The following is a 14,462-nucleotide window of genomic DNA, read 5'->3' as shown; positions in this document are numbered from 1 at the left end:
ATTGTTAACTACCACCTGAAAGATATAGTGAGTACACCTAAACAAAAAAGCACTTGAATTTTCAAGAACAAAAATCAAAGCAAACATATTTTTAATTTTGGTCTATTCAGGCTTTTTTCCACACTGACTAAAAATACTATTTATCACTGCTTGTATTCAGGGAGCCCATAGCCATGGGTAAATAGAAGGAACATTGCCTCATATGACAGTGAGCACACATCATCCTGGGTGACGTTAAAGGGGGAAGGGAGCTACAGTCATTTCTGMATCTCCCTCAATAAACCTATCGCAAATTCATTCTAAAATGTTAGATAATATTTCTTGTTATTTTCCTTCGGTGCTGTTGAAACAGAATTGGTTTGTATGAATATTCGTATTTTGCTCAACTGCTTGCAAAGATCAAGAGCTCCAAGAAGCAGGTAAAATGCTGCTACGCATAGTCAAAACAGTCTTGTTTGCAGAAAGTGTCATAACCAGTGATAATGCTACTTATCACTCTGACCAAGTGTACCTATGGATTGCCTAGGCTCTTCCTGTCTAATAGATCTAGACTTCAAGCATCTCTTGTATGCAACAGTAAGCCTCTCATCCTCATACATATGGTATATCTTATGTATAATACGTACCTAATGTATGTATACCTAACATACAATAATGCATGACTGGTATGACCAGTATATACATGCATTATATAGGCAATACAAATAGAAGTTAACAGAATAAACACAAAACTGGCTTGTTCTTTCCACTCCAACACCCCCTGGCAACACTTTAARAACTTTCAAAAATTAAAAGGTGAAATAAAGTAATTAACCAATTCTGACATTTGAGACGCGAGCATTGGCATTCAGCACAAGAAACATGATCCTGGCTGTGAAATGCCAGATCAACGCTTCTTTGTAATGGTTTAAATTCATCCCTAGTGAAGCATCACTAAAATCAATGGAGTTCCAGCTGAAATGATTTTTGGCCCATATATCGCTAAATTTCACATCTATTTCCTGTCCCATCTTCTAGCCTACACACTACTATACTGACCTCAAGGAGAGTCCTCAGACAGTAACACATCCATTTTTCTTACTGATTCCTCTTAAGRCTGCAATTTAAATGTTCTTTCCCTTTACAACAGAAAAGTCTTATTCTCTCTTTGTTGTACAAAAAGACAAGGGGAATGAAATTAATTTTATTTCTTTATTTAGATATAAATACCCTTGAATCCTGTTTTATTAATGGCTAAGTAAGGGATGAATCCACTACACTAAATTTAAACTTAGGTTATACGTAAAAATATGTCTGCCCTGGCTTGTTTAAGATTTGCTTTACACTCTAGGACTCACAATTTTTATTACTTCTGTGCCACATGCTTTGTCTCCACAGAGAGAGAGAGAGATTGGTATAAGGGTGAGGGTCACTTATAAATGTCATAAAATGAATCAAAGCAATTAATTGTGAATAATATCTATGTTAAATTCTTTGTTAAAAAATATACACAGATTTTTATGCTATAAAGCGTTATCAAAAGCAAATGATTTTTAAACAAGTCTTAATGCATGTAAGCTGTGGATCAGTAACTCATATAATTCCTGATAAAAATAAGATCATCTCTGCTTTGAAGCCCTCTATCAGCTTTGAAGGTTTAGTAACTGAAGAGAGTAGATTGAAAGGGTAGCTACAAAGGAGCAGTAAGACAACACAGTGCAGAGGAAAAACTCCTTGTACATAAGCTAAGTGTGACTCAATCTTTTTTGGCATCAGCTAAGATAATCACAGAAATATGCAGCATGATAAACAAACCTACAGCTCTACAACATATGTTGAAAATACGTTATTTGCTTATTATTGAGATTCTATGCACTAAAAGAAAACAACTAGTAAACCTAAACCTAGACTGAAGCGCCTCCAGRAGATCAGTCTCAGCAATAGTACCTTTACTTGCTTTGCTTTTGCCCTCTCACCCCTAACATCTCTTACTACAGAAGCTCTATCAGTATTATTTGGAGTCCTCAACATTTCAAAGAATGCTGAAGCAGCATTTCTATTTGGTCTGGCCTAAAGTTGTCTACCTTTTACTTAACCAGTAAAAAGGTTCAAGCCTCAGACAAGAAAAGTCATACCAAGTATGTATTAACAAATCAAACCAATACTCCACAGCATGCATCAGCCACCAGCAGGCTGGAATTCCTCCTCTGCCTGTTTTCCTGCGCTCGAGACAGGCATCCCTGAAGACTTGCCTGGGAGCACAGGGCTGGAGGCCCATGATAAGAGAAGGCTCAATGATCAATCTGAAAGCCAGACACTGAAGCCTAAGCCCATCATCAATTACACAATTATTTTCAGGGACAGAAATGCAAGCACAGATATTATAAAACTGCACATACACTCTAACAATTTCTTAGATTTAAATAAGAGTTTCCAATAATGAGTTCAGCAATTAGACTCTCATGTTCTCTCAAACACAGATAATAGCAGAGCTCTGTCCAGCTATGCCTGTGTAAGTTCAATAATTTAAGTGTTTAACAAAGACATTTTAACCAGAAAACCATTTGGTCTGAAAAATATCAGGAGATGGAAACACTACCACTCGTGTTTTGTTTAAATAGTCCCTCATCTTTTTAAAATGCATTCTTCCTTTCCATTTTGAATAAAACTGCCTTAGTTCTTAACCGCTGCTTCTTGTTCTGCCCTTCTCCAATACAGAAGGATGATCTGTACTTTCCTCTCAGGGAGATAGTCATGATCTGCATCCTCCTCTTACTCTTCCCTTTGATAGGTTAAATAATGACTCTAATTATTCTATGTAATTCCAGAATAGCAATTCCATTTGCTGGGACTCTCAGCAAAAAGATCACAGTGGAAAAGTGAAGCAGAACAACTAAATCTTKAATTCTTTAACCTTGAAGTCAAGGTAAAGTGATACAGGGCAAAGCAGTATTGCTTCAGTTACTGCTATTACAATTCCATGGGAAGATTTTACTCTCTAGCACTGTCTCGCAAGCACCTTTCATAGGACTAAATWCACTTTATTTTAAACTCTCTTCTGAGATATTCATATGAAATTCCAACATCATAGCAAAGGTCAGCCAGAATCATTATACCAAAGTGTAACAGAGTCTGGCACTAGGGGACTTTCACTCTAGAATGTGTTGGGATTGAAGATGAAGCCTGGGAAAAACAACAGAATGCATAAAATGTGGAACTTCTTTTGTGAACAATATTTCAGACTTTAAGTACAGTAGGAATATAGACCTAAAGTGGCTAGACAAGCTCACTGTTCCAGATTCCTGTTAATAAGAAGACTGGTTAACTCTCTTGGAGCAAAGAATGAGCCCTGGCAATTCCTATCCCCAGCTCCATACAATAAATGTGACATTAGCAGGATAACTAGCAGAAACAGTAAACAGTATTAACATTCACAGTTGAAAGCCACAAAACAGGAACTTGTTCAAYGTAGTACACAAGGCCCTTCCAGTCAAACAACACTGTGCTAATGACTTGCATTTTTGCATGACAAATCGTGCTATTTCAACAGCCAAACTCCACAGCACACAGCCTTCAAGAGCAGGTACCAAGGCAACCAGGCTGATGCCACTGTGTGGGTAGTTAAGGGGAACTGGAAGGGAAACAGCATTTTGACAAAAATCCGAGAAATTATTTCAAAATGCTTTCTGTATTCTTTTTAAAGTTATTTCAAATGACAGAAGACTACATTAGATTCAGCTCTCTAACATTCCTACTAAACATGAAAGAGACCATTTACTAAAAGAAGACTTACAAGACTTCTAAAGTTTCACATGTTTTTCTGAAAGGCGAAATGTTGTGCTGAAAATAACATTTACTCCATTGCTCTGTGTAGCAAATATAGGGGTTTTACTGGGATCCCTAGGAGTCAGATGATGGTCCCTGCRAAGTGTTCCCAGCGTATCAGCTGAGAATCCAAGAAACATACTGTGCAACAGACCTTTGGAAAGTATCCTTTTTTGGAACAAAAAGAATTAATGTGATGCAAAGTAGTTTAATATCAAAAGAAGTTTTAACAGAACAGGCAGTATTATGGGCTTAGAGGATCAGAAGTCCGATTTATCTTGAAATATATTACACGTTTTACCAACCTCAACCCCTCCCGTGGGATTCTCAATTACACAAGAATTCAACAAAGCATTGTCTCTTTGAAGGGTCCCTGTCAGACCAAAATCTAGTTAACTTAGGTGTTGAGAAAAGATCCCCTTTGTACCTTTGAAACTGCCATGCTTTGTAGCTGAATACATACTAGAAACAGTAAAACCAATTTTAAGTATCATGAAACACATAAAAAGAGCAAAAAACAATAAATAATGCATTTTCCCTGATTGCTTCTGATTATAGTACTCTTACCTACACCTTACCTTACACCTCTAACAGAAYAGACAAAATACTTGCTAACAGAAACATCATTATGATGCTAATAGTATTTAGGATCAGAACCCAGTCAACATGAGGACAGGCTACACATACACTGTAGTCATATGAGAAGCAATAATAGCATTAGCATGTTTTAAAAATAAAAGAATGCATGTTGTAAAATAAGATGAAATTAGAATCTTGGGACATTTGTCAAGAATTACATTAATATAAGTAAATTAATTCCTGTGATGTAAATCTAAATGACTGGCTATAGAAAATATTGGTCTGGGTATAAGGAAATTTTGCAGTTCTTATCTCATCCCATACACTTAACTCTCATAAACTAATCCATGGAAGTAGTCAGGTTGCTAAAGATAAAAATTTTGTTTTATCTTAAACTAAGCCTGAAATAATAAATAGACCGATATTTGTCATTAAGTAACACAATTAGAATATTCACTAATTTTCAAAAATACTTTTCCTTATATAAATAAGCTGACTGTGATCTACCTTGTCAAGTGCATTTCTTTTTATTATTCCTCAACCAGTAACAACCACACCAGCAGTCCTGGAAAACATGATCTTTTGTCTGCTCATCGAGAATTTTAATACAGCTCCTTATTCTCTAACACCAGGTTTTCCTTAGTTTCAAAACAAGAAAGAGGTAGTTTTTAAAACTGCAAGGTACTGATTAGTTGTTCCAGTGCTAAGAAGCTGGTGTCCGGATAGTCCCAAGATGTTCAGGCCTCCAGCAAGCACCAGAGGGCCAAACTTGCAGACATAAACAGCGTTTGACATTGTTGTCTTATGACACAGGAAGAGCATAGCAATAACTTGCACAGCAAGAAGAAAAGTTTAGCATTCACTTGCAATACACTTAAAAAAAAAAAAAAAAAGTACCTTTTGTGAAATAAGTGATTTCTATGTTTTCACAAGCCTGTTATAATCAGCTAAGTAAACTGCTATTTTTGTTAATATTAACTTGAATAAATAACTGCAGCAACTGCTTTGAGTAATACTATATTCATTCACAAATTCTAGATCCATTTCTAAAGCATTATCTGAAATGTCTTTCTGTGATGAAAATACTTAGACTTTTGGCAGTATTTCTCCCCAAAACTTTCTTGAACTTTTCTATTTAAAGCCAATACTTTATTCCTAGATGGCAATTTCACTGTTTAAAAAAAACGATGAAAAGAATTACTTAGCCATTCTGAGGAACAAAAATGTTTCACCCTCCTTAAAAGGAAACACAGCTACTTATCCCATGAAGATATATTTTTAAAAGCTTGAATTTTCCATTTTTCAAATATGCATCTTACTTCCTAATTAGAATGTTAGAACTAGAACAGTATTGAATCATATACTTCAATGCCATATGATTCGAACGTTCAGTTTTGGAAAAATAAGATAATTAAAAAAGCATCCCTAGAAATCACTCATCTTCCTATATGCCTAAGTAAGAGTGAACACTATGCGTGTATACACGTGTGTGTTGGGGCAAAGTAATTAAAAAAGTCAACATTAGAATGGGGGTTTTAAAATAATGCCATTTTCTTTTATATGAAAAAAACCCAAACCTAAAGGTAAATTACAGTTTCTGTGCAGCTATTTACATGTGACTAGAACTTTGTGAATAATTCTGCACCATACAGTACTCTTACTCTGCTGACTCCACTAACAGAATCTTTTATATGGTCCACCTAGATGACCATGCAATGAACTTAAAACCTCATCGTTGATCTTACTAATTGCATTTGCCACTTCACATGGTTCCTTGTTCTGCTCAGCTTTCTTCCCAAACACCATTCCAATTGTTAAATGGTCAGAATACACAAAGTGACAGATTTAGTGCTTCCTTGGTAATTTATATAACTGACTGCAACTCTGTTGTTGCAATGAATCATGATTTATTTGTCTCGCAATGCAGCACATAACCTTTTAAATGCTAGGGAAAAAAATGCCAGCGCCTCTTTAAAGTTTATATATGACTGCCCACCACCATTCCTCATGAACAGGGTTTTGAGAGACAAATGATAAAAAACAAGCTGTGAATTCCACCCACCTACTCCCGACCATTTCCTGCATTCATCATCCACACATACTGTATTTACAGACAAGCATCCTCATCAAGAGAACCAATACACTGTTCTAGTCTCCTCATTTCCTCTTGGGCAAGAGTATTTATTTTCTTATATTAAAATAAGTATTCTCTGCTAAATGTGGATAATACTGATCTCCACTAGCCCTCACATAGACTCATGCCATACTGAACCACATCAGGTGAAGTTTACAGAAGACTAAAGAATTTTGTTTATTGCTATATTTTGATCCCTATACTGTCCATGGCCTTTTCTCGTATCTTACTTTCCATAATTTCTTCTGCACTTGCTTCCATAAGCTCAATTACTTTTTAATTTGGATTACCAGGCCCCCACCCCCTCACCTCCTTCAAATATACTCTYTTACCCTGATGTTTATATTGTGCCCATCTCCCTGGTAAATGAACACGTAATGACTCACCTTTGTCCACTAGTGCCCAAGCTACTAACATTCATAAGCCAGTCAAAAGCCTTCAGCATCTTTAAATAAGAGAATGAAATGAGAGGGGGAAGTTTGTTTACTTTAAACACCAATTCCTCCAATTAATGCAAATAAGCACCTGYTCATTGAAAAGTTATTTAGTGAATATGCACAGCCCAAAGTATTTGCATAGTTCTCCTTACCTTTTAATTCCATTTTAAAAATTTAGGAGGAAGACCTTGGGCAGCAAATAAAATTGTTTTTTTTCCATGAAATGTGACTATCAAATTAGTACTTGATTCATCAGGGTACAACACTTGCACACCACCTTTTATTTGTGGTTGTCAAAGCTGTCTGCAAAGGAGTATTTCTCTAAATTGTCCCTAGTTCGCAGAAAGGAAAACCGGGCTGCAGAGATTAAGTGACTTTTTCTAATCATTCAGTAAACTCATGCTTGCCTGTGGTCTTCTCCTATGTGGTCTCAAGGAAGTCTTCTAAAGCCTAGTCCAATACTCTGTTAGATGTTTGCTAGATGTTTAACAAATAAGCAGAACATTTTTTACACAAATATGCTTGCAAGTTGCAGTAGTGTAACGTTCTCTGGAAAAAAACCCCAAATCTGAGATATTTTAAGTATTTGATGTACTTATGGCACTGTGCATGGCATAGACTACAACAGAAACTAACAGAAATAACAGATCATTACTGAATCAGTTAATGAACTTCCTGAATATGATTATAAAGTGAAACATCAGGTAATCAATCCATGAATACAGAAGTATAATTTATAGAAGTGCAGCTGAGTAGCAAAGAACATAAGTGACAAGCATTTCATTGTGTCAGTGTACCTCATCCTGATCAGGTAGGTCAAAATTACAAACCCCTTTTCTGCCAGATCGTGGTACTGTTCTGTAGTGCAAACAAATGATAGCTAAAACCAAGAAATGCCTATTCTGAATTTGGTAGGTCAGTGCAAGATAAACACAAAGAGCACTGAGGGCAATGACTGTAAAACCATCGAAGCGAATTTGCTGTCATGACTAAGACAGCAGTATGTTTAGAACATCTAAATAGACACAAAAGGTGCTCAGACTTAGTGCAACATTTAATTTGCACTTCCAGGAAAAATCCAAAGTTATAATTTAGCAACATTTAATTTGCACTTCCAGGAAAAATCCAAAGTTATAATTTAGCAATCTACAGAAAAGAAGATTCACAGATATTGCACACTTCTGAAACATTACTGCAGTTTAAGACGACTAAACATGACCTGTGACAAAAAGCTAAAAAAAGCGTACATCGTAGAGTTTAAAACACGAACATCTGAAACGAAGGAGATGAGAGCAACTTTCATTCACCAGTGATGAGAAGAATCATCAGCATCCTGTAGTCTGCTACATTGATAAAAGTGAAAAAAAAGAAAAAAAACCCACAGTAGGTGAACAAATAGAGCCAAAACAAACATATTTCTTTCTTCACCCTGTAGAAAAAAGCAGATGCTTTTCCTGTGCTGTTTAGAACAAAATGCTTAGCAACATCACATATAATACAAAGTATATATCGTAGACTATCACATTTATGCACAGGGATACCAATACTGAATTCTCTAGTGGTCTGAAGCAAGCTTTTTTGACAACAAATAATTTTGCTGTATCACACGTCAGCTCAGGCACTATCGTACTTGGTTTTAAGAAATACGGTTTGGAAGGAACTATTACAAACAAGGAAGCATTCTGACCTAACAGCCCACAACAACAGGAAACAAGGTAAAATACCTACGTAACAGATGTTTCAACAACAGCTAAGTGATGCTGCTGTATTATTCCCAATGAAAGCATTTTAAAGGATGTCATGACAAAGACCTTTAAACCAAGTTCAGGCTTGGTACAAACTGGCACAACTTCTAGTGAAGTTAATGTTCCTCACAGAAAATGAAGTACTGAAACACAAATTCATCAAAACTGAAATATTTAAGTTTCAAAGCAAAACTCTCACCTGCTAGGTTGAAAAAAAGCTACTTTTAATCTTATACAAATGTCAGATATCAGATTCAGAGTACATCAACCAGTTTCACTGTTTTAAATGAAAGAGCTGTCAACTCAGTAAAAATGATAGGCTACTGAAACAGAAAAACAAAAAATTCCTCTGATTAAGCCATATTTTACTCCAGTTGACCAAACTTCCATTTTTACACAAAGAGTCACAGAGAGCCACACCTACTGCTGTCATTTCTGCTTAATGTAATTTTTGCTGATCCAAATAGTGTTTTCAGCACTCTTGAGTGTTTTCTGACACTCAGTCAGAGACAAGGATAATGTTGCAGAGCCAATACTCAATATATGCTATACAAAACAGGATATGCTGTACAAATTGGCAGTCAGGTGGACAAATACACAAGGAATACACAACATGTAAAAATCTAATAAAGCCAAATATGCAACATCTTCTGGTCCCTCCCACATATCAGTAAGAGTGAAACAGAGTGCTTGTTTTGGGGAGGAAAGTAAATGTTAGCAGCAATGATGACCTCAACATAAGCATTTTTTAAAACTTAACAACTGGTTTTGTTTTAGAGGGAACAGTGCATCATAACTATTCAAATAAATAAATGATTGTCTACAAACTTACCTAGTTCCGGGGGTAGCACAGTAAGACGATTTCCCTGGATATGAAGTTCCTTAAGCTGAGTGAGCTCACCAATTTCTTTAGGCAGTGAAATCAGGTCATTGTCTCGAAGACTCAGCTAAGAGAGAATATAAAGTAGTCAGAACAATTTTCGGTTATCACAGAGCAGCCTAAAACAGAACCCTGCTCTGTCTACCCCATCCTTCCCTCAAATGCTCAATTCTTCCAAATTATTTACAAGTGTCTCCTGATAAATAAGAAACAGTACCAGGTGTAGTGGTCTATTCCTGCAAACATACCTTACGACTTCTCAAATTGACTAGATTCTATTCCTACAAGCGTTGTGAAAGTGAATTGATTTTCCAAGAATTTAGATAAATTACTTACTATCTGCAACTTTGTGAGCTTCCCAATATCTGGCGGCAGGATTTCAAAATCGTTGTCACTTAGATAGAGTGCACGCAGGGTGGCTGCAAATTAAATAGCAATATATAAACAGGGTGACATATAACCCAAACATTTGAGGTCTGATCAATAAAAAGGAGTCAGGTTTGATTAATAACCCTGACTTGGTGAAAGGCCTTTGACACACTCAGGGCACACAATAATAACAAGCAGGTCAAACTTAGATTTACTGGCTTATTGTATTGTTGGTGAGTTCAGGAAAACATCTATATTCAAAAGAACTGACACAATTAACAATTTCTACAATAGTAGACTCTGGCAGGTTCTGGCACATAGTTTCAATGCTCAGCTATCAGGATAGAGTGATTACTCTTTATTACCCCTGATTCTTATTTATTACCCCAATTTGCATCCTGAATAAGAAAAAAAAAAAAATCAGATGAGTTTTTTTAGACAAATGAATACCTACATTTAACACTACAGAAAGCACATTCTAACACTGGGGAGAGACCTTAAAAGAGAGTAAGTACTCAGTACAGCAGACTCAAATTGTATCATTTGTAATTTTCACACTTCGTCTGTGAAATTCAGAGAGAAAAAGGATGACCTAGCACAATCATGTAGCTTGATATTATTGAATRAGTGTACAGACAGTTTGCAAGAAAATTTAAATGAAGACATATAAAGGCAGGCAGAGGGAAGGAGGGCAGCCAGGTAAGAAAACCTTCTCCTCTCCTCTAGAGAAAAATYCCATTTCTCTTACGCAGTTTCTGCCTCTTCTTTTCATATAATTACATGAGAGCATATTTACTAATGATCATTTTAAGATTTCTCACTGTCTAGTTAGTTAGTCATGAAGTCTTTCACAGACTGCAGCATTCCTTCCCCTCCCCTCACCTGCCCTGAAGTCACTTCAGCATAGTACACTGAAAAAATCTGAAAGGTAGAAAAATCACTGAAAGCTTAAAAAAAAGTCAGAATTTAAGYTGCTTAGGCAACCCTCTATCAGTCCTCCTGCACGTATGTGTTACAATGCACTTTTTTTAACTACATGAGCATGCTCTTYAATACACACAGGTCAGTTCAGTTCCACCATTCCAGTGCCAAGCTCTGTAACCTTAGCATATTTTTAACACATTGGACACTTGAAACACTACAAGTTTTTAAATTTGTTAAGATAACAAACTATCAAGAACCCAATTATTTTCAGAATCAACACACAACAGTTACACTATTTACTGCCCCCTAAGGCTTTTCAGCTTCCATAAAGTTTTAACTAAGTATGAGACACAAAGAAATATTACTCAAAAGAAAACTAATATACCATTACTAACCAAGTCTTCTCATGTCCAGTAGTGTCAGGTGACTGTATATCAATGATACATATTGCTGAGCCATATAGAAATATTCAAGAGGATCCAAGAAGAGAAACATAAATATCTGAAAAATTCTGTTGGAGTTTGGCTCTATCGAATAAATTTTGCCTGCAGAAAGCTAAAGATCATATGCAGAAGATTTACAGATTAAAAAAAAAAAAAAAGGTTTCTTACTCAGATAGAAGAAGTTTCCAGGTAGAGAATTTTCATTTAAGTTGTTATAAGTCAAGTCAAGAACCTCCAGAGCAGGTAAAGAGCCAAATCCTCTAGGTAAGGTATTTAATCTGTTCATGCTGTAAGTGAAGGAAGAACAGAGTATGACATCAGAACTCATTTCATTAGGTAGGAATAATACAGGCAACGAGAGTCTTCCAAAAAATGTAATCTACACCAAACTTTGCTTTTTCATTTCTTTTTGAAAAGTGCTTGATGCTATAAGATACTGAGAAAGCTTTTTGCAATGCAGACCTTTCTAATCTCTTGTTCCTATAATTATACCCAAACCTTATGCACTCAGAAGGGATCTAGTTTGTTTGGTCTATCAAACCACTGTACCTGAAACACAAAGCAAACATGGAGAGGAGCCACAGTGCTACGTTCAAGCTAAACAGCAGGCACTGAGCAAGCTGGTCCTTGATAGGTTGCCTATATCCTCTTGCTACACTATAGATTACCTTTTTGCATCTCAACATCTTGACCATCTGCCAGAGTTTCCCCATACCATATAGTTCTTCACCATAGTACCAAAATACAAAGACGATTACTTCCACCTGTATGTTCCTTGTGTTCATTGTTTAAACATTGCTCAAATCCCTTCCCAAGATCAGTAAATTCTTATCATCAGGCAAATTTTTATCATTAGGTATCATTAGGTGCCCACAGAGCAAGAAATAAATGCCAGTTCTCTGGCTGATGAGGCTTAGTCTAAATATAGCTACACCTTGAAGCAATCTTAGATGGCTTAGGACAGCAGTTCTCAACAGCAACAGCCAGAGGAAACTAAAAGAACAGAAGGAAAAGGGTTTTCTGATAACTTCAAGAAGACAGCTCCAGAAAAGACAGTAACTTTTATCCGAACTCGAAAGACTTGAAGGAGAAGGTCCAGACAGACCCTAGAGCTGTTGCAATGAAAAAGGCAGCCAAGGAGATGGAAACAATATTCGTATCACCTTACTTTCAACATACAAATAGAGCTCTGGATGCTCATAATAGGAATGATAGAGCWCCAACAGCTCAAAATTCTGTTATCTCCAGTACATATATGCCAAATATGCAGCTCGCTTGCATGATTCCTGCTTTCCTTGTCACCTGTGTCTGAAAGCGCACAAAAATGCTAAATAGCAACAGCCACAACTGATGTCTACAGGMGATGTAATGTGAACATAGAAAATACAGTTTAACACTAAACTGAAAATTTGTCAAAGCTGGATACACAAAATTAGCAAAGACATTTTGCTTTAATCTCTATGGCYTTCCATCCCACAAGTAGTGCTTGTCAAACATTTGGTTATACTACGTGATAAATACTATGAAGGACATCCATAGGAAAATGAATAACCCCATCCTCTTAAAAGTCTTTTGGATATTGTGAATCAAAAGCAATCTCTATACAAAGCATGGTGACCACACATCCATAGGAGCTAAGGCAGAAGTATACACATCTTTTCTTATCCTGACTCTTTGCTACTAACCTTATCTCACCTCTCCCACTTCCCACCCCCAAATCAGCCAGCTCTGCTGGGACAGGAAACTGCAGAGATCAGTTCTCTGAAGTTAAGTTCTGGATAAGATCTTCTTTGTCCTCAACTCCTGATGAGTGAGGCATAGATTCAGGGAGAATCCACCACCTTTTGGATCTATGACTTACATGTTCTTCCCACCAGAAGCCTAACTTCAGAAGGAGGCACAAAGCTTTGTCACACAGAATATGCTGTAAAAGGAGAGTGAATCCCTAGGATACTAGGGAGCTGTAGGTTCAAATCTCGCCAAAATAAAGAGGAGCTAAAACATCCCATATCTTGGGCATATACTCTAAATAGTGAAAGAAAGGGGTTCTGTAGATGCTGTCTCAGGTGGGTCCTGGCTCCTGGCAGCAGCAGTCCAGTTTCCCAGGAAGCACATGCACACTAGCTGGAAAGCTAGTCAACAACCYGTTATCACTACTGTCCTCCTCCCACAATACAGCTTTCCTTTCCCCCAGTGAAACCCACCACAGAGAGACTTAAACTTCATGCTGCCTGCCTCATCCTTACTTAGGAATGGGGAACTGAAAAATGAAGGTTTCAGAGCACAGCTGGAGGCCCGAGTCCATACATTCAGGATGGTGGCAATGTCAGGAGCAGCATCAGATGAGTGTAACTTTTATAGTCATAGTAATAAACACAGTAACTTGGGAACTGCAACACTAAGCTTTTAAAAGCCTCTGCTTAGGCATCTAGGGAAGTTTTTAACCTTAAAGTAAAAATGCTTAAGTGATTTACTCTTTTTAGGCATATATCATCAGTAGGTTGTTCTGCATTGCTCCAAGTCCCTGTTTAAATGGTCTAAATACAATTTAACATATACCCGTACCTTTGTTTTGAAACTGTAAGTTAGAGTTACCTCATCCATATGTTTGTGCATGTACACTGTTTCTGAGAGCAGCAGTATTTAAGATCACAAAACAAAGATTAACAAATATCAACGTAATCTCCACATACTGTTTATGAATCCAGATTTAACATAGTTTGTAGAGCAATACTGTAACAAGGCTGTATTTGTATGTGTAGACTGGCTTTACCATTAGCAAATCAGCTAGACCCTACTTTTACAAACTTATTCATGCAATTAAGACAGATCAGGTAATAAGAGTCATTAGTTAAACATTTGTAAAGTACCAAATCCCAGTGGAAGTCCGCAGAATTCAAGTCTTAGTCTCACTGTCACAATTCTTCTGTAAAGAGCCTTGSTCATATTAACTATATATTCACGCAAGTAGGACTTGTCTTGCTGCACAGTGGGTCAATAGGTGGAAAGGTAAGGACATCTGTCCTAACAGGACATCCATTCAGTATTAGTTATACTAGTAGCTATTAAATTAGGAAAAAGACAACCTAGAGCATGTCTACCATTGCTTATGCAGACTTATCACTGCTTTAAAGCTGTCCTTTGCAT

The 14,462-nt window shown here is 36.7% G+C and overlaps 1 protein-coding gene across 1 annotated transcript in view; it reads right to left on the bottom strand.

Moving 5' to 3' along the window:
• The window catches only part of RSU1 (Ras suppressor protein 1), a 107,841-nt gene that overhangs the window by 68,756 nt on the left and 24,623 nt on the right, over positions 1–14,462 (bottom strand). Inside the window, exons 4-6 of the mRNA XM_085309432.1 lie at positions 11,484–11,602; positions 9,916–9,998; positions 9,532–9,646 (exon numbers count right to left, since the gene is read on the bottom strand). Of these exons, the coding sequence (XP_085165558.1) occupies positions 9,532–9,646; positions 9,916–9,998; positions 11,484–11,602 (317 nt within the window). The remainder of the gene's footprint in view (positions 1–9,531; positions 9,647–9,915; positions 9,999–11,483; positions 11,603–14,462) is intronic.

The sequence above is a fragment of the Rhea americana genome, unplaced genomic scaffold (genome assembly GCF_003343005.1).
Source record: "Rhea americana isolate MKP2758 unplaced genomic scaffold, rheAme1 scaffold_298, whole genome shotgun sequence".
NCBI classification, from domain to species: Eukaryota; Metazoa; Chordata; class Aves; order Rheiformes; family Rheidae; genus Rhea; species Rhea americana.
The sequence above is the reverse complement of the archived record's forward strand: the minus strand, read 5'-3'. Positions and strand labels throughout refer to the sequence as shown.